Source organism: Ursus arctos, unplaced genomic scaffold (assembly GCF_023065955.2).
Source record: "Ursus arctos isolate Adak ecotype North America unplaced genomic scaffold, UrsArc2.0 scaffold_15, whole genome shotgun sequence".
NCBI lineage: Eukaryota > Metazoa > Chordata > Mammalia > Carnivora > Ursidae > Ursus > Ursus arctos.
Genome location: NW_026622819.1, coordinates 55,467,195 through 55,488,919, shown reverse-complemented (window position 1 = coordinate 55,488,919; position 21,725 = coordinate 55,467,195). Strand labels below are relative to the sequence as shown.

Here is a 21,725-nt window from a genome sequence, read left to right as displayed (position 1 = left end):
ACCGGGATCATGTGACCTACAATGTGTCTAGATGACATGGGTGCCTATTGTCTTTCAAGTTTGACTGCCTTCTATTGATATTAATTTTTGCTAAAATGTACATTGACATATGCGGGTACTAGGTTACCAGGGACAGTTAAAAAAAAAAGACAGCTATAGGGAGACAGGGAGATTAAGGATTCTTGTGTTCTGTTTTGTTTTGTTTGGGTTTTTTTCTGGATATCTTTAGTAATTCCCAAATCAGGATTTAAAATAAAGCAAAGAAAAGAGGCAGGAAGATAGCAGAAGGGGAAGAAAGAAAAAAAGGAAAAGAAGGAGCGGGAAGGGGAGGAGGCGTTACAGGCAAAGAGCAGAAAGACAAAGGCAGAGAAAGCAATTTAAAGAGGAAAAGTAGCTAATTAACATAAAGAAGGATAAAAGAAAGCATTCCTTCCAGAACCACTCCACAGGCCTGTGTTTTCTACAACCTTAGAAGTCTACAAAAGCAAAGGCGTTTGAAGTTCTCTGTGCAAAATGTTGACGTTTCCTTTGCAAAATGCGGAGCTTTGGATTGGGCTCATTAGCAAAAGTCTGGGCCCGCAGACACCTCCTGCCTCTGCTGCTGCCCAGGCTGGCCCTGCGGCGCTTACCTTCCTCACAGTGCTCGCCTTTGTAGCCCGCGGAGCACACACAGTTCCCATCAATGCAGGAGCCGTGGCCCCCGCAGGAAGGATCGATGCACTGATTCATGGGCACATCACACTCCGCGCCTTTCCAGCCGCTGTAGCACTGGCACGTCCCTTTAGAATATTGTCCGTTCCCACTGCACAGGACGGGGCAGGCAGCTGCAAAAACCAGAGACAGAGCACCAGGTCACAGGGGGCAGTGCCTGAAGAGCTGAGTCCATCTAAGAAGGCAGAGCCCACCTGGCATTTCAGCTTTGCTTGCAATATTCTGGGCTGGGGACTCTGGTCGTGGAGGTGCAGAGCCGACTTCAAATAAACAGTAACCATCACAATGACAACCACAAAAATGCTACTAATAACAATCACCAATTCCATGCGTGTTACGTGCCAGGTACAGCTTCGAATGCTCTATGTGCAATTTATTACATAACCATCGTAATTATTCAATGAGGTGGAGGCTAGAATCCTGATGCCCATTTAAAGCATGAGGTACAGACTGGTCGGGTTGGTGGCCCAAGTCAGAAAGCTCAAAAGAGGGGGAGCCCCCTTGGAAAGCAGGTTGGCCCAATTCTCAGCTGTGCCCTTGATAAAGCTACAGGGACGCACATGTTATTTTTAGTGGCACAGGGGATCAGATCCCATTTTGCTGAGCATTTTACCCTCTGGTTAGTCGGCTCCTATTCCTGACAAGTTGATATCCATTAAAAAGGAAGGGGGATGGGCCACGTTTGACACACTTAATCTCTTTATGCCTTAGTTTCCTTATCTAGACAGAGGTATCCCTCTGCCTACCTCAAAGCATGACAGTGTAATGAACTATAGACTCAATACACCTAGACTATTGGAAACAAGAGCAGGAAGGGGAGGGCAGGTGGAAGACAGGAAACCTCCAGCAGCTCCTGTCTTGGCTGGGACTCTCCCGCATCTGTTGATAGGAAGAAGGCTGAGAATCAGTGAGAACCGTCTGGTATGAGATCGCCAACGGCTCTCACCAGTTTCACCTTAATCGTGCCAACTCACCCCTTCCAGAGATCAAGAGTGGGATTTTACTGGTCACCTTCAGGCTTTGGGCTTTACATTTCAGCATCAGTTTGTAAAGAACCTAAATTTCCAACCTGGTTTCTCATTTGGGCCTGAAAGGAGGATGCGATTCCCTCCTATGGAACTGGCACTCAGGGACCTTCAGGAATGACCAACGGGGATGTTTCAGTGACTCCTGGTTCACGCGTGATTTGCAATGCACATGTACGCGTGTACGTACAGCCCACGCCTGTCCCTGTCCTGTGAAGCAGCGGCACATCTAATCAGATGTCGCTGTAGTCAGTGGTACCACCCTGGATCCTCGGTCATCCCCTGTTGTCAGGTTTCTGTCTCATTTTTATAACAACTAGCTTTCCTTCTGTGAGCGTCTAATTTCCCAGGGCTCTAGTACGCTCCTTGAGGACAGGACCATGTTCATCACATCACTGATTTCCTTTTGGCTCTGCATTCATCAATGCTGACGTAAGTAAATATTCCTCCTATGTTCCTGATATTTAGAGATTCTCAAATAGGGAGGTTATAGGCAAGCACTAAATGGATTATAAAGATGTGGAAAAAAAACAGTTTCTGGAGTAGACCTCATGCTGCACTCAGGGTGCCTTTTTCTGGGGAAGTGCATGTTTTAACTTAATTGTAAACTGACCCGAAACAAAAACAACTCAACAGTTGATGTATGATTGCAGAATATCCCCCCTCCCCCCAAAAACGTTTTCGAATACAACAGTTGTGAAAATCATTTAGGGTATAATTCTCAGAATTCTTATCCTTCCGAATCTAGCAAAGGACAGTAATGAGATCAAAAGTGAGAACATCAAAGCCACATATGGAATTTTGGATGGACTCTCGTTAAAGGCAGGGAGCATGCTTTCTATTCCCAGGATACATAAACAGAGATCTGGACAGAGTTGCTACCCATACTGATGGTCTAAGAGAGGGCAGAAAAAGCCTTTCAGCCCAGGGTGCCCAAGATTCAGGTTAGGGACTGTGCAAATATGAACAAGCATGAGAAAAATTATGGGCTTTTGCAATGTTTTGAGAGGGCTTTGAAGACAAAGTAAATTTGTTCCATGTCAGTTCCTCACGAAACGTGCTAAGCTTTATGCCAGGAATGGCAAATGTGTGCACACCAACTACTATTCTCCCTTCCTGCACCTCTGCAGACATCATCAAGTGATGGCATCTTGTCACCCAGAGCCTAGACACAGCCTCAAAACCTTCAACGCAGTGCCCAGGCTGAGACCGGCAAGAAGGCAGAGTTGGCATTCCAGAGGAAATCCGCTTTCTGTTTCTTTCTTTTTTTTTTTTTCTAAAGATTTTATTTATTTATTCAACAGAGAGAGACAGCCAGCGAGAGAGGGAACACAAGCAGGGGGAGTGGGAGAGGAAGAAGCAGGCCCATAGCGGAAGAGCCTGATGTGGGGCTCGATCCCGTAACGCCGGGATCACGCCCTGAGCCGAAGGCAGACGCTTAACCGCTGTGCCACCCAGGTGCCCCCGCTTTCTGTTTCTGATCTAGGTAACACTAAAAGTATCTCTTCTGCTGGGAAGACCAGAATTGGCATCATTTCTTACCCCACTTCTACTCTCGCCCACTGAAGTAGGAAACTAGTGAGAAGGGCAGCCACACATGTAGTGGAACGCGCTTCCGAGCGCTGTTCCTGACTTGAGGATTCTATATTGGACAAGCTGCCATGAACAGCAGAGAAAGTTACCTCAAATCCCCACCGTTGGACTCCCACTGCACCTTCTTTCCTCTCAAAGAGTGGAAGAGGGTAAAAAATAAGGAGCAAATAAGTACTGTCTTTATTAATTGATGAAGTACAGTTATAATATTTTATTTATTCTTATTGAAACTGTTTTTCTTCTGCATAAACTCCATGTGGTGAAAAATACAGGATTGTCTAGGAGGTAAGAATGGATTTTATTTAAAACCTGGTGCTTGGGAAATCAAATTTAAAATGTGACCTACTTAAATTACTCAGGGGAAAAATGGAGAATCGTGAGGTCAGAGAATTCTCCCCATTCTAAATGCAGCCTTCTTTCAATATGTTTGCTGTGTGCTCACCAGGAGTGTGGTAAACAACGCACAACTCTGTGGTGTTTTCTGGAAAGCAGGGCACTGGATGGCCTTGGCTGATGCCACATAAAAAAGTGGAAGCAGCTTAAAGAGGGAATGAATTTCTCTAGTAATCCATTTGCCATTGGGGCAGAGGGCAAAAGCCAGAAGCGAGCCTTCTAGTGGCCGCTGGGCTGACCTGCACGGAGCACCATCCCTCAGGAGTAACTGACTCATTCTCAGACATAACTCAACCCAGAGCGTCACAGTATCTTATCTTCAGCTGAAAGGCTGAATGTGAAGTGGGGATCTCTCGTATTAGCTCTTCCTGTATTTTTACTATCACGAAATCTACATGATTTTTTTCTGTCAGGTTATATAGGACAAACAACTCCTGACCCCACACACCCTACCCGGAGGTAATATAGAAGAGAATTGGAAAGAACAAGGATTTTGGTGTCAGAAAGATCTGGGTTTAAAACTTGACCTGTCACTTACCAGTTTTGGGATTTGGGCCAGATTACTGCATTTCTCTGAGACCCAAGTTTACTTTCAAAATATTGTCTTTCAGAGCTGATGGGAGCATTAAGTGCAATTATGTGTGCAAGGACTCAGAGCAGTAGCTGACACACAGTTTACAATGGACAGGTGTTCCTTCTGGAAATTCCAGGCTAAGTCTCCAAATTGACTGCAAGGGTTAATAAAATTGAAAATGCAGTATGTCTCAGATGTACACATGCATTTGCATGCATGTACGCACACACACACACGCACACACACACCACCACTACCACCACCACCTCCACCACAAGATTATCAAATAATACTAATGGAAAGAGCTCATCTTCTTCTTCCCCTAATCTTCTCTGATTGCGGGTGGGAGGTGGTTCTGGAATCACATATGGAATGTTTTATGTCCCTGCCTCTCTCTCCTCTTCCTAAGACTTACAGGAGCAGAACACTATGCATTCAAGCTACTACTTAAAATTAATTAAAATGTTTATACAAGATGACTATTCTTGTTTTACTAATTCTAGTAGATGGAAGCTCTAAGACTCACACAGAAGAAAAATAAATTACCACTGCCACTAACGACTGACAACTTAACAGGCTGATGACAAAAAAAAAAAAAAAAAAGGCACAATTTAGATTCACCTAAATGGTGTAAAACTCATTTTAATGATCAAGCTCGAACTTTTTTTTTTTTCCTCTCTCCCAAAGTTCTCTGTAAGGGATGAAATGAATTATCAGTGTTATTTACTCAGTGGGAAGTAACAGGACAAGCCACCCAGGTCTGCAGTTTTAAGTAAAACAAATCCCATCTACTTGGAGCTTGCAGTAGAGGAGATACTTGGAGAAAATGTAGAGATGTTGAAAAGGCTGAATCATAAGGCAGAGGGAAAATATCTGCATCTTGCCAAGTCATTTATAGGCCAGGCCAGATGTACAGAGGGAATTTCAACTATTGTGCCTTTAAAAAATTATTTGAAATCTGATCGAAAGCCTCTGTGGAAAAGAGACTTGAGAATACTTGAACCTAGTAATCTGGGGAAATTGTCAAAATAGCACTAACAATTGGTGGCCTTACGTCCCAGTTAGTCAATAAATATTTATGAATAACCTAATATGTGCTAGTAGCTGGGTTAGGTGGTTGGAAAAAAGTGATGTAGAAATAAAGATGCCGTGATTCTCCTGAAGCAATTGAGGATGTAATATTTGGGTTACAAAGGCAAAGCTTGCAAAGTTTAGTGTCTTTAACACCAACACTGGTGTCCCCTGGTCTTCCCCAGTTGTGGAATTAGCTTGGTGCTGAGCATAATGTGTTAGGAAAGATAGGCTTCACTTCTTGCTAGGTCCCTGCAAATGGCAATCTACGTGGTAGACAATAAAGCTTAACATCTACTGAACATTGTATTAAAAAATGTTGTTGTATTCAAATTCCAGAGCGATGTCACCACTTCCCTGACTTTGTTCTCTTTCACAGGAAGAACAACTAACAACTATTCATGAACAAGATACCACTGAGAGAATCCTAGAATGTGGGGGTGAGGCTGAAGACCCTCCTGTAACTCAGAGACAGATTGTAGTAGAAAGTAAAATAAATGGCTACGTTGGACGGCATTGCCTCTCCCCCATGCCAGGGTAGCACCATGTGGAGACAGCTCCCTGAGCCTTCAGCTCCTCCAGCGGGAAAAAAGAACCCTGGGGAACAACCAGCCCCATCCCCCACCATTGTGGGTTGCTATGTGGGAGCCCCGACTCTGATCTCAGGGGAATTGCAGGGGTTTGCTGGGGAATCCCATCCACTGGGGATTGCAGGGGAATCCCAAACACTGGGAATCTGACTGCGAGGGAGCATGGGGAAAGGCTTGCCACAGCTAATGCATGGATCTTGGCAGAGGAAGCTCATACCTGCAGGACCCAAAGGGTAGCCCAACCAGCATTTTTGCTCATCTGCAGAACAAAGGTGGGGGTGTACTCTGACCAGGGGACTTGGTGGGAAGCAGACCTGCCTGATGTGGGTCTTTAAATGAGGAGTTTTGTGGGCTCTAGAACCTAGTTTGCCCATACCCAAGCAAGGAGCTGAATCGTAGCCCTACCCACTGTGTAGAGGGTCTTCCAGCCCCATCTGACCAGAAGGGCTGGTGACAACTCCTGGAAGCAGTGTAGCCCAATGGTGCTTGAGTTAAGGGACAGACAGGAAGAGCTGATTGCCCCCAAAGCAAAGCTAGTACCAGACATGGAGGGTTTCTGTGCTATGCACAAGTAAAGGAATTAATTCATAGCCAACTCTGAAGGTAGCTCTCAGCCCCTCCCACCTGGAGAGACTGTTTGGAAATCAAGAGTAGCCTGGAGCAGTCCCTCCCACTCCCACCCAGGCAAGGGGGCTGAGACACAGCCCCATGCACTGTGGTGTGTGACTTTTGGCCCTATATACCAGGGCTGGCAAAAAAAACTATGAAAGCTGTACAGCCCAGTGGTGCTAGAGCTGAGAGTAGGGCAGACAGAGCCAACAGTTTGCAGAGCAAAGCCAGTAGACCTGTTTGGCCCTGGAACTTGGAGTACAAGTTGGTATGCGTTAAGACAACAAAGAGTTTTACCGGTTTTAGAGCAGCTTCCCCCACAGTTCCCTGGCAGGGAATCTAATTTGTAGCCTTACTCATTGCTGAGTATAGCCTTCAGCCTGTGTGACCAAGGAACTTGACCAGAACACATGGGAAGCTACATAGCCCATTCAACAACACTACATACAGTGGCATTTAAACAGAGAGCACAACCTGTGGTTTCCTTTGTCTGTAGAGCAAAATGAATGGCCTCATATGACCAGAGAATTCAGTGAATACTCTGGCCTGATTTGAACTCCCAAAAAATGAACTGTACAAACCTTGGGTTTTGGCCTGCTGCCTTAACTAATTCATAGTCTGTCTATTACTGACTATAATACCTAGTCCTGACCATTTATTAAGCCTGACCAGAGAATCCAGGGAATCATGGAGCCCATCTTATAGCTTCACTTGGGTAGAGAAGCAAGCCAATAGTCACATTCAACTGTTCTCAGCCTTGTCCTTAGGGCTCAAACAGTTGCCCGACCTCCAAACAGACCATAATAGCAGGCCCCACCTGCCCAAGGACATTACCACTAGACACACCCAGAAAGCCAAAATGAGCTGACTGGTGAGGAGCTGTATTTTCCAAAGCAAACCTATAAAATTTGGAAGAAGAGTTCCATTACTCAAATGTGCAGATATCAACATAAAGAATCAAGGACCACAAAAGAATCAGATAAATATGACACTACAGAAGGAAACTATAAAATTCCAATAACTGACCCTAAAGAAATGGAGATGTATGAACTGTCAAAGAATTCAAAATAATCCTCTTGAGGAAGCTCAGTAAACTACAAGAAAACACAACCAAGTGAAAGTAGGAAAATGATGCGTGAACCAAATGAGAAGTTTGACAAGGAAATAGAAACCATCAAAAAAAAATTCCTCGAGTTGAAAAATATAATAACTGAACTGAGAATTCAATAGAGAGTTTCAAAAATAGTAGACTGGACCATGCAGAAGAAAGAATCAGTGAACTGGAGGACAGAACAATGGAAATCACCCAGTTGGTGGAGCGAAAAGAAAAGAATGAAAGAGTGAAGAACGCCTATAGGAATTATAGGACACAATGAAAAGAAACCATATTCACATTATGGGAATTCCAGAAGGTGAGAAAGAGAGGAACAGGAAGTGTACTTAAAGAAATAATGGCTGAAAACTTCCCAAACCTAGGGAGAGAAATGGACATCCAGATCCATGAGACTGAAAAAACCACAAATAGGCTGAACTTAAATAGGGTTACACTGTGCCACATTAATTAAATTGTCAAAAGTCAAAGACAAAGAAAGAATTTTAAGAGCAGCAAGAGAAAAAAATCGAAGTTATATACAAGGGAATACCCGTAGGACAATCAACTGATGTTTCAACAGAAACTTTTCAGGCCAGGAGAAAATGGGATGACATATTCCGAACATTGAATAAAACTGTCAACCAAGATTTCTATACCCGGTGAAGCTGTTCTTCAGAAACAAAGGAGGAATAAAGACCTACCCAAATAAACAAAAGCTGAGGGAGTTCATGACCACCAGACCTGCCTTACAAGAAATGCTAAAGGAGTTTTGTGAGTGGAAGTGAAAGAATGCTAATTAACACCATAAAAACACAAGAAGGGAGTGTAAATCTCATTGGTAATGGCAAATATATAGTTAGATTCTGCAATATGGTAATAGTGGTTCACAACTAACTTACAACTCTAGCTCTAGCTCTAGCTCTAAGTTATATAATATAAAAAAAATGTAAACTGTAATAGCAATAATCTAAAATGTGAATGGGAAAAGTATAAAATATATGAATTCTATTGAAATTAAGTTATCAGTTTAAAACAGGGTGTCATAAATTTAAAATATTTTATGTAAATCTCACAGTAAACACAAGAGAAAATCTTGTAGTAATTACACACAAAAAAATACAATAAAGAAATCAAAGTATACTGATGTCAAAAGACAACAAAACACACAAAAATAGCAGGATAAGGAATAAGGAACAATGGATCTACAAAACAACCAGAAAACAATTAACAAAATGGCAATAGTGTTTACTTGTCGATAGTTATTTTAAATGTAAATGATTACAATCTCCAATCGAAACACAAAGAGTGGCTGATTGGAAAAAAAGACAAAATCCAACAATATGCTATCTAAGAGACTTGTGTTAGCCTCAAAGACACAGAGAGTGAAGGGATGGAAAAAAAGACATTTCAAGTAAACAGTAACAACGACTACAACAACAACAAAAGGCAGAGTAGCTATACTTATATCAGACAAAAGAGACTTTAAGAATGATAAAAAGAAACATGGAAAGTCATTATATTAAGGGGTCAATACATCAATACGAGAAAAACAATGGTAAATATTTATGTGCCCGACATTGGAGCAACTAAATATATAAAGCGAAAACTAACAGAGCTAAAAGGAGAAATAAACAGTAATACGATAATAGTTGGGGGCTTTCTCAACAATGGATAGATCATCCAGACAGAGAATCGATGAGGAAATAGCTGATTTGAACAACACCATGAGCAAATGGACCTAACAGACATACACAGAACCTTCTGTTCAGCGGCAGCATATACGTTCTTCTGGAGCGCACATAAAACATTTTCTAGGACAGACCATATGTGAGGCCACAAAACAAGTCGTAGAGAAACCAAGAAGACGAAAATTATACCAAGTATCTTCCTGGACCACAGTGGTATGAAACTAGAAATCAATAGCAAGGGGAAAACTGGAAAATTCACAAACACATGGAAATTAAACAACATCCTCCTGAACAAACCATTGATCAAAGAAGAAATTAAAGGGGAAAAACGATTTCTTAAAACAAATGAATATAGAAACACAACCCATCAGAACTGATGGGATGCAGCACAAGCAGTTCTAAGTGGGAAGTTTACAGCAATACATGCTTACATTAAGAAGCAAAAAGAGCCCAAATAATCAATGTAACTCTATGCCTTAAGGAACCAGAAAATAAAAAAACTAAGCCCAAAGTTAGCAGAAGAAAAGAAAGCATAAGGATTAGAGCAGAAATAAATGAAATAAAGAACAGAAAAACAATAGGACAGATTAACCGAAGTAAGAGCTGGTTCCTTGAAAGGTAAACAAAATTGACAAACCTGTAGCTAGACTAACCCAGAAAAAGAAAAAAAGGACCCAAATCAACAAATTGAAAAATGAAAAAGGAGACATTACAACTGATAACACAGAAATACAAAGGATCAGAAAAGGCTACTATGAACAACTATTCACCAAAAAACTGGACGACCTAGAAGAGATGGAAAAATTGTTAGAAAATCTGAATAAACAAATTACCAATAAGGAGACAGAATTGAATTAGTAATAAAAAAATCTTCCAATGAAGAAAAACCCAGAACCAGATGGCTTCATTGGTGAATTTTACCAAACATTTAAAGAAGAATTAACACCAATCTTTCTCAAACTCTTCCAAAAAATCCCAATTGGAGATCCTGTTTGGGGAACTGAGAGTAGCCTGGAGTGGCCCCTCATCTTCCCACCCAGGCAAGGGGGCTGAGAATACATTTTACGAGGCTAGCATTGTCTGATACCCAAACCAGAAAATAACCCTAGTAGAAAAGAACACTATAGGCCAGTATTCCTAATAAATATAGATGCAAAACTCTCACCAAAATACTAGCAAACTGAATTTAGCAGTACATTAAAAAGATCATTCACCATGATCAAGTGGAATTTATTCCTGGGATGCAAAGATGGTTCACATACATCAACCAATTAATGTGACACATTACATTAATAAAAGGAAACAAAACAATGCCATCTCAATAGACATAGAAAAAAGCATTTGACAAAATTTATTATCCATTCATGATAAAAACTCTTAACATATTAGGCAAAGAAGGAACATATCTCAACATAATAAAGGTCACATATGGTGAGCCCACAGCTGACATCATAGTCATTGGTGAAAGGCTGAAAGCTTTTCCTCTAAGATCAGGAACAAAACAAGGGTGCCCACTCTCATTACTCCTAGTCAATGAAGTATTAGAAGTACTAGCAAGAACAATCAGTCAAGAAAAAGAACTAAAAGGCACTGGAATTGGAAAGGAAGAAGTAAAATTGTCTCTATTTGCAGATGACATGATTTTATACAGAGAAAATCTTAAAACATTCAACCAGAAAACTGAGATCTAACTGATGAATTCCATAAAGTTGCAGTATACAAAATTTGCATACAAAAATCCGTAGTGTTTCTATACACTAACAATAAATTTTTTGAAAAAGGAAGAAACTAATGCCATTTACAATAGCATCAAAAACAGTTAAATACTTAGGAATAAATTTAACTAAGGAGGAGAAAGAGCTCTATTCTGAAAGCTATAAGACACTGATGAAAGAAATCAAAGAAGACACAAATAAATAGAAAGTATCCTATGCTTATGGATTGGAAAAATTAATATTGTTAGAATGCTGGTATTAACAAAAGTCATCTATAGATTCAATGAGGTTTTTATCAAAATTCCAGTAGCATTTTATTTCACAAAAGACCACAAATAGCAGAAGAAATCCCGAGAAAGAACAAAGCAGGAGATATCATACTTCCTGAGTTCAAGCTATACTATAAAGATATAGTCATCAAAACAGTATGGTCCTGGCATAAAAGCAGTCACATAGAACAACAGAAAGAATTGAGAGTCCTAAAATAAACCCAAGCTTACATGGTCAACTAATACTTGGCAAGGGAGCCAAGGGTCTTTACTGGAGAAGAGATGGTTTCTTCAATAAAAGGAGCTGGGAAAACTGATATTCACATGTAAAGAATGAAACTGGACCCCTTTCTTATACCACTTACAAAAATGAACTCAAGATAGATTAAAGACTTAAATGTAAGACCCGAAACTATGAAACCCCTAGGAGAAAACATAGGAACAAAACCCCTTAACATGGATCTTGCTTATGATTTTTTTGGATATGACAGCTAAAACACAAGAACAAAATAAAAAGAAACAAGTGGGACTACATCAAACCGAAAAGCTTCTCCACAGCAAAAGAAACCACCAACACAGTGAAAGACAACCCTCAACAGGAAAAAAATATTTGCAAACCCCATGTATCTGATAAGAGGTTACTACCCAAAACATATAAAGAAGTCCTACAACTCAATAGCAAAAACAAACAAAAACAAAAGCAAATAACCCAATTTAAAAATGGGCAAAGGACCTGAATAGGCATTCCTTCAAAAAAGATAGACGAAAGGCCAATGGGTACAGGAAAAGATGCTCAGCGTCACCAGCCCTTAAGAGAAATGAAAATTACAACCACAATGAGATATCATCTCATGCCTGTTAGAATGGCCACCATTCGAAGAGATAACAAGAGATAACACATGCTGGTGTGTATGTGGAGGAAAGGGAACATGTGTGCACTGTTGGTGGGACTGTAAATTGGTATAGCTACTATGAAGAAGAGTAAAAGGATCCTCAAAAAATAGAACCACCATAAACCAGCAGTTCCACTTCTGGGAATATCCCCAAAGTGAACAAAATCATTAATTAACTCAAAAAGATATCTGCACCCCCATATTCATAGGAGCATCATTTATAACCACTAAGGCATGGAAACGGTCTAAATGTTTGCTGATGGGTGAAAAAATAAAAAGCTATGGTATATATACACGATGGACTATTATTCAGCCATAAAAAATGAGGACATCCTACTATCTGCAACAATATGGATGGAACTTGAAGGCACTATGCTAAGTGAAATGTCAGGTGGAGAAAGACAAAACTGTGCGATCTCACCTACATGTGGAATCTGAAAAACAGCACGACAAACCAAACGCACAGAAAAAGAGATCAGACTTGTAGTTACCAGAGGTGGGGGGGGAGGGGAACTGGAGGTAGGTGGTCAAAAGGGACACACTTTCAATTATAAGATAAATAAGTACTGGGGCTATAATATACAGCATGAGGACAGCAGCGAACAGTAGTGAAGGTAGTAAAATCCTAAGAGTTCTCATCACGAGGACAGAATATTTTTTCCTGTTTTCTTTATCTTTTTCTTTTTATGAGAAAGAACATCTATATGAGAAGATGAATGGTAGCCTTAAACTTCTACAGTGATGTATGTTAATTATTTCTCAGTAAAAGTGAAAAAAAAAAAATTCCGCACAGATTGAAGATCTAAATAGGAAAAAAAAGCTACAAACGCATTAGAAAAAAATACGAAGACCCATTTTATTTTCTTGGGAGGAGGATATGTAAGGAAGATAAATTCTAGAGATTGAGCAGGAAAAGAAGATCGGGTTTCATTACATAAGATTTACATCTTCTATACTACAAAGAATGCCCTAAACAAAATTAAGCGATGAGCAACCCCAGGAAGACATATTTTTAACACATTTTACAGAATAAAGTTTGATATCCGAAATACACAAAGAGCTCTTACAAATGGATAAAAAGTGACGAATGAATGAAAATCTAGGCAAAGAACATATAAATAGAAATGTAAACTCCCTATGAAAGTACGAGAAGACACATAGCTTCACTAGCAATTAATTAAATATAGATAAAATAATGAGGAGAAATAATCCCTGGCCTATTAGATTGGGGGAAAAAACATTCAGAAGACGGGTAACGATCAATACCGCCCTGGCTGAGGGGAAATGGGCTCGGTCAAACACAGCCGGTAGGGGACAGAAATGCAAACTAGCTCTCAGGGGCTGGGGATGATTTGTCACTGTCTAGATGGCTCCATGGCTCACTGTGCCCAACCAAGAAGCCTGTTGACCTCTGTGCCTCAGTTTTCCCTCCCTACTAAATGGACAGGGCGCTAAAGGGCTGTCGGTGTAGGAAGAGGGAGGAGGTTGGAAAATAGAAATAAGGAACAATTATAGAAGTACAAACGCAAAGATCACCAGCCATTCCGATCACGATGGTCACCTCTGACCCAAACAGCAACCCCCACTTCCTGCCTCGAACATTTCAGCGCTAGTTGGTCCCAGTGGGGGCAAGATCCGGCAGGACCCCCGTGAAGAGAAGGAGACAGCAGAGGGCGCTTCTGACAGACAGGGGCAGAGTCTCTGGCTCAGAGGGCCAAAGTTCAGGTGCACCAACTTCCTCATTCCTGTTCTGTCAAATGGCACATTAATAAGCAAGAAAGCGATTCAGGGAAGAATTTCCAGAAGGACAAAAAACTCATCAGGTGTGTCAGATCTCTGACATTCAGGAGCCATGTGGGGAGAGACGCACACGCTGACTTAAGCACGAAAGTATGGATGCTTTAATTAATCCGGGGTGAATTTAATTGCTTTAGTTAAGTGGAAATCGGGTTAAAAATGATGCGGAGCATGCTGGGGTGTGTTAAAAACATGACATATGAGTTGGATGAATCGATAAATTAAAAGTGCACAGATGTTTTAATTAAACCCAGGGAAGTTAACGAAGATCACAAGAGACTTTTAAGCCTATGATTAATTCAATTCATTTAAAATACCTGTAGAGATATGGGGATGCCTCCATTTTGAGAGTTATAAAAGTTCTCAATCGGTAAGTGCTTAAGCTGTTCTTAAGAAACGTCTAAGTGTGTGTGTGTGTGTGTGTGTGACCAAACAACATTAATTACATAATGAGTATTTAAATTCTTTACAGTACACAGTGAACCTTTCTGTGGCTCAAGTCCAGAATTCACTTACTGCGGTTCAAGCAATGAGTCGTGTTTGCAAATTATTGGTGTCTTGTTATCTACAAGCATGGAAGCTTCCGGAAGACCTAGAGGAGCTCTTTATTTACTGCTGTGTCCCCAGCCGGTAGAGCAGTGCCAGGCATAGTGTAGGCTGAGGAGTCAGCCTGAATCTCCCTTCATTGTTACTCGCTGTGTGACACTAGATGCTATTTTCAGCCTTGATTTCCTTTAAGATGGGACAAGAATTCGGGGGTACCTACCTCGTTGTGTTTTTAAGAGGGTGAAATGAGATAAGTCTATAAAGTGCTATATATTGCCTGACAAACAATAAGAAATCTACAGATGGATTTTATTATCATTTTTATTAGGAAAGAATGATTCTGACTCATCCCATTGTAAAGGGACAGGTGAGGGTAAAGCACCCTCTTCCATGTCACCCCTCCCAGCCAACTCCCTCTCTAAACACTGGCTTATTTACCAATACAGAGGTTTTCCTAAAACCCTAATACTTCTACTCTGCACCACATCGATAGCAAGCTCCCCCAGGGTTAGGCACTCTGCTTCCTAAGGCTGCTTGGCAACCTACCTAGTCGCTTAAAAAGGGGGAAAAAAGTCCCTTTTTAGTCTCCAAAGCAATTTAACTTGGGGGAGGGCTGACTGATTTAAGCCCTGGGAAATGATTTGTTTGGTAATACAGCAAGCATGGGCACCGTGAACGACAGTTTCGGAGGCTGCGGGCATGGGCTCACAGGAGGCCACTAAATGATGGGGACGGCAACTTCCACACACTGGAGGCGGGCCTCCTCCATGCCTCTCGAGCTGAGCCGGGGAGCCAGGGAGCTGGGGTGGGGGTCAAAGTGATGTCGCTGCTTCTGGTCACAACTCTCTTTGGGGAGTCTCAGCAGAGTTCAAGGGCAACGTTATCTAGACTCAGACCTGAATGGCACAAAAGTCTTCTGGGGATCCCATAGGAATGCAGATCTTGATTCAGAAGGGCTGGAATCAGAAGATGATTCCATTCATCGGGACTGAGGGTTTGGATATTTAACAAGCTCCCCAGGCTGAGGCTAATACTCCAGACTTACTGACCGACTGAAGCAGAAACTCTGGAGGGAGCCCAGGTGATTCGATGAGTTCTAATGCTGTACAGGGGCAAGTGCCTTACCTTCTCTGAGCCTCAGTTTCCTTAGCTGTGAAATGGGGGCGATAATGATGTGCATTGTGAAGATGAAATGAAATAATTATATAAAACCCTTGGCACAGTGCCTCAGTCCCTTTCTGCAAGGTGTTTTCCAAGTGCATCTGCTTTAAACCCCTTGTCCTGGGCCCTTGCTGCCAAGGAATTCCTGCACATTTTCTCAGGTCAGGGGTGGGAGGAAGGAGAGGTGGGCTTCAGCCATCAAACCACAATGTGCTGTGGCAGCCACAGTGGCCCCTGGCCCTTCTACATTAATGGGGATAGTCAGGGGAGCTGGGGGAGCGGAGGGAGACAGGAGTGCAAGACAGAGAATCTGAAGGAACAACACACAAGGTATGTCCGTGCTTGTTGTAAGGGAGGACCAGCGCGGCCTGAGTGTCTTTCACTGACAGGTGAGGCCAGTGGAAAAATAGGGGAGGGGGCTTCTGTGCCAAGAAAGTTCTGCGGGAGGTGTTTCTGGGGTGGTGGGGACGACCCCTCCACCAGCAGGGAGGGGATAAGGGGCTTGTCATTCCTTTCCTGAGGCAGAAGTCTGTTAAGGGGAGTGACTAACGGGGAAAGCAGGTTAAAAGGCAGTGCCCAGCAGGACAGTCAGACAGCCCGAGCTGCCCACGTGGGCTTTGGGAGTGGTCACTGCCCTCCATTCCGGGGATCTTCCTGCCAAGCCTCTCTCCTGTGTGGCCATTAGGGCTATAAGCCTTGGAGTCAGTCAGACACGGCTATGTGACCTTGGGCCAGTAGCTTACTGTCCTTAAGTTTCTGTTTCTCCTGTAAAATAAGGATAACAACAGTGATTTCAAAGACTCATGAAGACCAGTACTAGCTAACATTTATGGAGCATTTGATACATGCCAAGCCCGGTTCTACACACTTGACATGAATTTACTTTTCAGTCCTCACAGCAGTGCGACAGGTAGTATTACTATTTGCCTCCATTTTACAGCTGAGAAAACCAAGGCTCATGGAGGTTAAGTAATTTTTTAAAATGGGTACATCTAACTGGAGGAACATGGCTTCGATCCTAGCAAATTCAAACTCTCGCCTTCCTTCTTAATCACTGCGCTCTTCTGAGATCATGCATGTAAAATGGCGGACCAAGGTCAACTCTTCTGTTTTCTTCCTTTTTTTATTCCTCCTCTTCTCCTTCCGTCCCTCCTTCCCTTCATTTCAAGTTGTGCCTCAAAGTTGGCTGAATCATCACCGCATGATTAATCTGATAAATTAGAACCCTGTTCTCCAGCACTCATTTGGTTCTTGCACATTTTCGGGCAATGTTTTCATCTTTACAAGTCTTATCCCCTAAATGCAAATCACCGAACATTTAGAGACCACACACTGCTTCCCGGGTACAAACCGAGTGCGAGGAAGTGTAATAAAGAGGACGGCTAGAAACTTGTGATCCAGCAGGAGAAACTGATGGAATCGCCCGGCTAGAACCTGGCACAGCATGGGGGAAGGGTCACTGCCAAGATGTTGCCAAGGCCTGTGTGACTGCAGGGTCCCGTCTAGGGGTGTTTTGGGGAGGTGGGGACCTGCGAGCAGCAGTTTGATAGGAAAGGTTGGGACTGCTGAGAACATTCCAGCTGAAGCAGCAGCATGAGCACGGAGGAAGAAGCAGGGCTATGACGCTTTATGGATGACAAGTAGCCCGAACCTATGGCGTATGGGCTTTAGTAGGAGATAATAGTTGCAAAAGCAGCTGAAATCATGAAAGACCTTGAATGTCACTCTAAGAATGTTCTTTATTCTCAGGATATGGTCCCTGACAACCTGCATCAGAGCCCCCTGCGAGGCTTGTTAAAAATGCATGTGCCTGAGCCCCAGCCCAGTCCTATGGATTCAGAATTGGCTGGCATGGGGGCCGAGCCTGGGAATATGCATTTGTAACAATTTCCCCACGGAAATGTCTGCAAACCAAAGTTTGGTAGCCATTGTGGGAGACACCTGGCTCCTGAAGGTGTTCAAAGAGAGTAGGACCTGCTCCCCAGAGCTCTGCAGAATGCCGCACGCTGTGAATAGGGGGAATGGCGTCAGACAGAGGCTGGTGGCCACGTGCACAGGGCAGTGACTGTGAAGTCAGAGAGGAGAAACGGAGCAGAGCACGGTGGAGGCTGATGAAACAGGACTGGGCAAACGGTGTGATGAGGGAGGCGACGGAACGTCTCTGGTAGCTGGGAGGAGAGTGGTTTAGGGCAGTAGGCTCCAAAGTCAGATGGACTTTGCTTGGAATGCAGGCTCGGCCATGTTCTACTTAGTAAATGCTAGTTTCCTCTCCTGTAAAGTTTTCTTGGGTTCAAACCCAAATCCTGGCGTGCAACTACCACACAAACTGCTGGCAAAGTGCATCTTCCTTACACCTCATAGCTCCCAAGGCGAATGTCATGGTCTAGTATCAAGAGCCTGGGCCAAACTGGCTGGTTTGAATCCCAGCATTACCACTTGCTCCCTGAGTGCTCTGTAGCAAGTTACCTACCCTCTCTGTGCTTCGTTTTCCTCATCTGTAAAAGGGGATAGTAGTCGTACGTAAAACAGGGCTATCGATGGTTAAATGAGAGAACTATGGGGTTGCTATGCGGTTGATTAGTACAGTGGTTGGCACGGAGCGGGAACTCAGTAAATGTCAGCAGTGACGGATGAGGACGAGTTTGACTGGAGTGTTGGAACCCCAGGAGAGACTGGGTAGTGGGGACCTCTGCCAGTTAACAGGAGAAAAATGGCAAGATCCCTGTTCTCTTTTCTCAAGCCTCCACAGAAGCTGGGTAGGAGCTGAAAGCAACCCCCAGAGAGAAGGCTTTCTGTTCCCGCGGTCGTGGCATTTCTGGGCCTCCCCTGACAGCTGTTCAACAGCAGGAGTTGTCATTTCTAATAGCTATTAAATACGCATTACCTAACAAGTAAGGCTCTGGAGTTTTAAGTTTCTGCTGCAGGTCTGGGGCCTCAAGCTCAGAAGCAAGTAAGCCGACTGAGAGCCAGTGTCAAAACAGAAGAATTGGAAGCCTCGGATGTTTTCTGAAATGCAAGGCTGCTTTACAAACAACCCAAAGAGCATCCTGAGTCCATGAAAGACCTTCAAATAAAAGTAAATAAAAGAAAGAAAGGGATCCTAATTAAAGAGCATCTGGCCCACTACAAATAGCATGCAAGCAATGAGAAAGTCAGGCAAGGGGGACAGTAATGATAAAAACTGGAGACCAAATAGTAATTTGTTTAAGAAGCATAATTACAGTGGGGCGGGAGAGGGCCCTGATGGAGAACGGGACAAAGTCCTGGGAAAGACATGCCACTTGTGTGTGAGCTCTGAACCCAAACACACTGCTTATTACACGGCACAAGACGTGAAATTCGATACCGAAAGACACACTCAGTGTAGTTCCTTTACTAAACTCCTTCTCCAGGGAATTCTCTTCACATTCCCTGATACTACTATGCTATTTTTATAGATTCATACTCATTTCTTCACTAACTTATCTCCTAAATAATGTCTATAGCATTCAAATACACATCACAGCATCTAGGACTTTCCATGCACGCTCCCACTTGCCGATCGGAGCAGTCAGCAGACTGGAAGCTCTCGGAAGGCAGGGCCCTGGCATGCTTGCTCAGCGGTGTATTTCTGGCACTGAGTGCAGTACCCTACTCACAGCAGGCACGTAATCAGCATTTGTTGGACGCATGAGTATGTTCTGTCCCCTCCACTGACTTGGAACAATGTGTGAGAACCCTTACACATCCTTTTGATGTGAGGGTCCTTTCCATTTTGACCTCTGAGCCCCTCAGGACCCCAGCTCGGGGTGGGGGGGCTGTGGAGTGAATGCTCTGCAAATTCATGCTGACTGATTCCTCCATTCCCTGCAAGGCTGTCTTCAGATGCCAGATGCAGACCGGCAGGTTTATAAGAAGACAAGGAGCTGCTGTCTGCACCGCACCTCTGAGGGCATGGGAGGCGCAGTGTGAGGTCAAGAGAGTAAATCCGTATTTCTGTCACTCGGACACATACCCGGTCGCTCGGATGTGATGGGAATCTCGCTTGCTAACATGGCAAATTTCTCCCCTGGCAGGAGGGCCTGAGTCCGCCCGCAGTAGCGGAAACTGGCAGGACTGGAGGCATCCTGGGCCCAGCTGTCAGGGAGGGAACAAAGGTGAGCACGAGTTTGTCTTGAGGGAGGACTTGGGACTGGGGCCCTCCTAAGGCTTTAATAAAGAAAGAAGAGAAGTGATCACGGGCCACAGCTGGGAGATGGCACGTGCCATTCTGGGTGGTGGGAGACCCAGGACCAGCTGTCTTTACTCTGCGTTTGCAAGCACGATGACCTCACCCTGTCTGCTCCATTACTTCCTGCTAACACGTAAGAGCTTCCTGGGCCCAGAAGCTGTTTGCGAGCGCAGTCTGTCAGAGCCACTGACAAGCTGTGCGGGACCAATGGGGTAGAGCCTCACCGCGCTGGTGGGAACGTGCACGTACGTACACACACACACACACACACACTCACACGCATAACCACATTCTAATGTTTTTCTGATTAGAAATCGGAGGTGCATCTTTGGTAGGATTCACTGAGGAAGGCACAGCATCTTGCTAAAAATGTACAACTTCAACCTAATCTCGAGAAAACATCAGGCAAGCCCACATTGAGGGACATGCTAAAAAACACCTGACCAGTATTCTTCGAAACAATCGAGGTCATGAAACACATGGAAAAGACCGAGGACCCTTCGCAGACTGGAGGGGACAAAGAAGACATGACAACGAAATATGATGTGGGATCTGGACCAGAAAAAAAGAAAAAAAGGCAAAATTAGAAAAAAAAAGTCCGGAAATTAGTCAATAGCATTGCTTCGGTGTTAGTTTCCTCGTTTCAGCGACGGAACCATGATAATTTAAAATGCTGTCATGAGGCGAATTCTGTATGGGAGCTCTATGTACTATTATTGCAACCTGTCTGCAAGTCTGAAAGGATTTCAACATAAAAAAAACTTTAAACATGGGGGGGCAGTTAAAATAGGATTTACTCATATTGTTGATATGAGAAAGGATAAGATGGTACGTTTTAAGTACTTCATGCAAAGCCTGGTGGATGTTAAAGACTTAATAACGATTAGTCGTTATTTAAAAACAATCTAAAGTGGAGGCTTAACTCACAAGTGACTCAGGCGCTAATTGTTACATTTACTCACTCAAAGCTCGTGCCGCTAAATCTAGGTGCCTATTTTTTCTGGTTACTCACTTCATCACACACATGCAGTTAGTGATTTTTGTTACTCTGAGGAGCCAATAGTTAGAAAATGAGACGTTCAAGGCTTGAGTCTCTAGAAGCCAGGCTGGTGCATAGGGGCTCAGGTCCACTTTTGGGATTCCTGACAGTGTGTGAGAAGCTGACTTGGCTTGAATGCTCATGACTGTGCAAATGTTCCTCTCTTGATAGGTCAAAGGTGGCACTAACATCTCCTACTTATTGCAACTGATACGTTTTCCCTTTTTAAATTTTGGATTTTGACATTGTTCCTTTTAGAAGAAATTTATCTATGTAAACATAGTGAGGTGACTTAAAGAATCATGTTAAGTAAATAATAATACAGGTGGCCCATGAATTTGGCCAAAATCATAAAGGCGGTACATGAAAGAGTTCAGGAAATAAAGGCTTAGAATATTGCCCAATATTGTTGTTAATGAAGGAGCTTAAACTGTGTCCATTTCAAAAATACTAAGGAAGAAATATCTTTAGGACAAAGAGGCAGTTTACTTCTCACACTCTTAAGGCAACTTTGCCAAGAATAAATAGGGAGACAAGGGGAAAACAATCTTATTCTTTACATACTTCAGTTTTGTCCACTGTAGGCATCAAGAGCTAGATTAAAATACACGACAAGTTCAAAGGCTGAGTTCAGGAACGGCTCCTGAGTACGCAGGAGTAACTACTCTTAACAGCCGCTCAATATTTGTTTCGCGAGGATCAATTATATACCATGGCTAATGCACGCTGGGAGCACGCGCCCAGCCAC

General features: G+C 43.1%; 1 protein-coding gene across 12 annotated transcripts in view; it reads right to left on the bottom strand.

The window, feature by feature from the left end:
• Positions 1-21,725, bottom strand: part of TENM2 (teneurin transmembrane protein 2) — a 523,183-nt gene that overhangs the window by 146,441 nt on the left and 355,017 nt on the right. For all 12 annotated transcript variants that reach the window (XM_044388563.3, XM_048224309.2, XM_048224310.2 and 9 more), the window contains one exon: positions 630-824. In XM_044388563.3, coding sequence (XP_044244498.2) covers positions 630-824 — 195 coding nt within the window. The remainder of the gene's footprint in view (positions 1-629; positions 825-21,725) is intronic.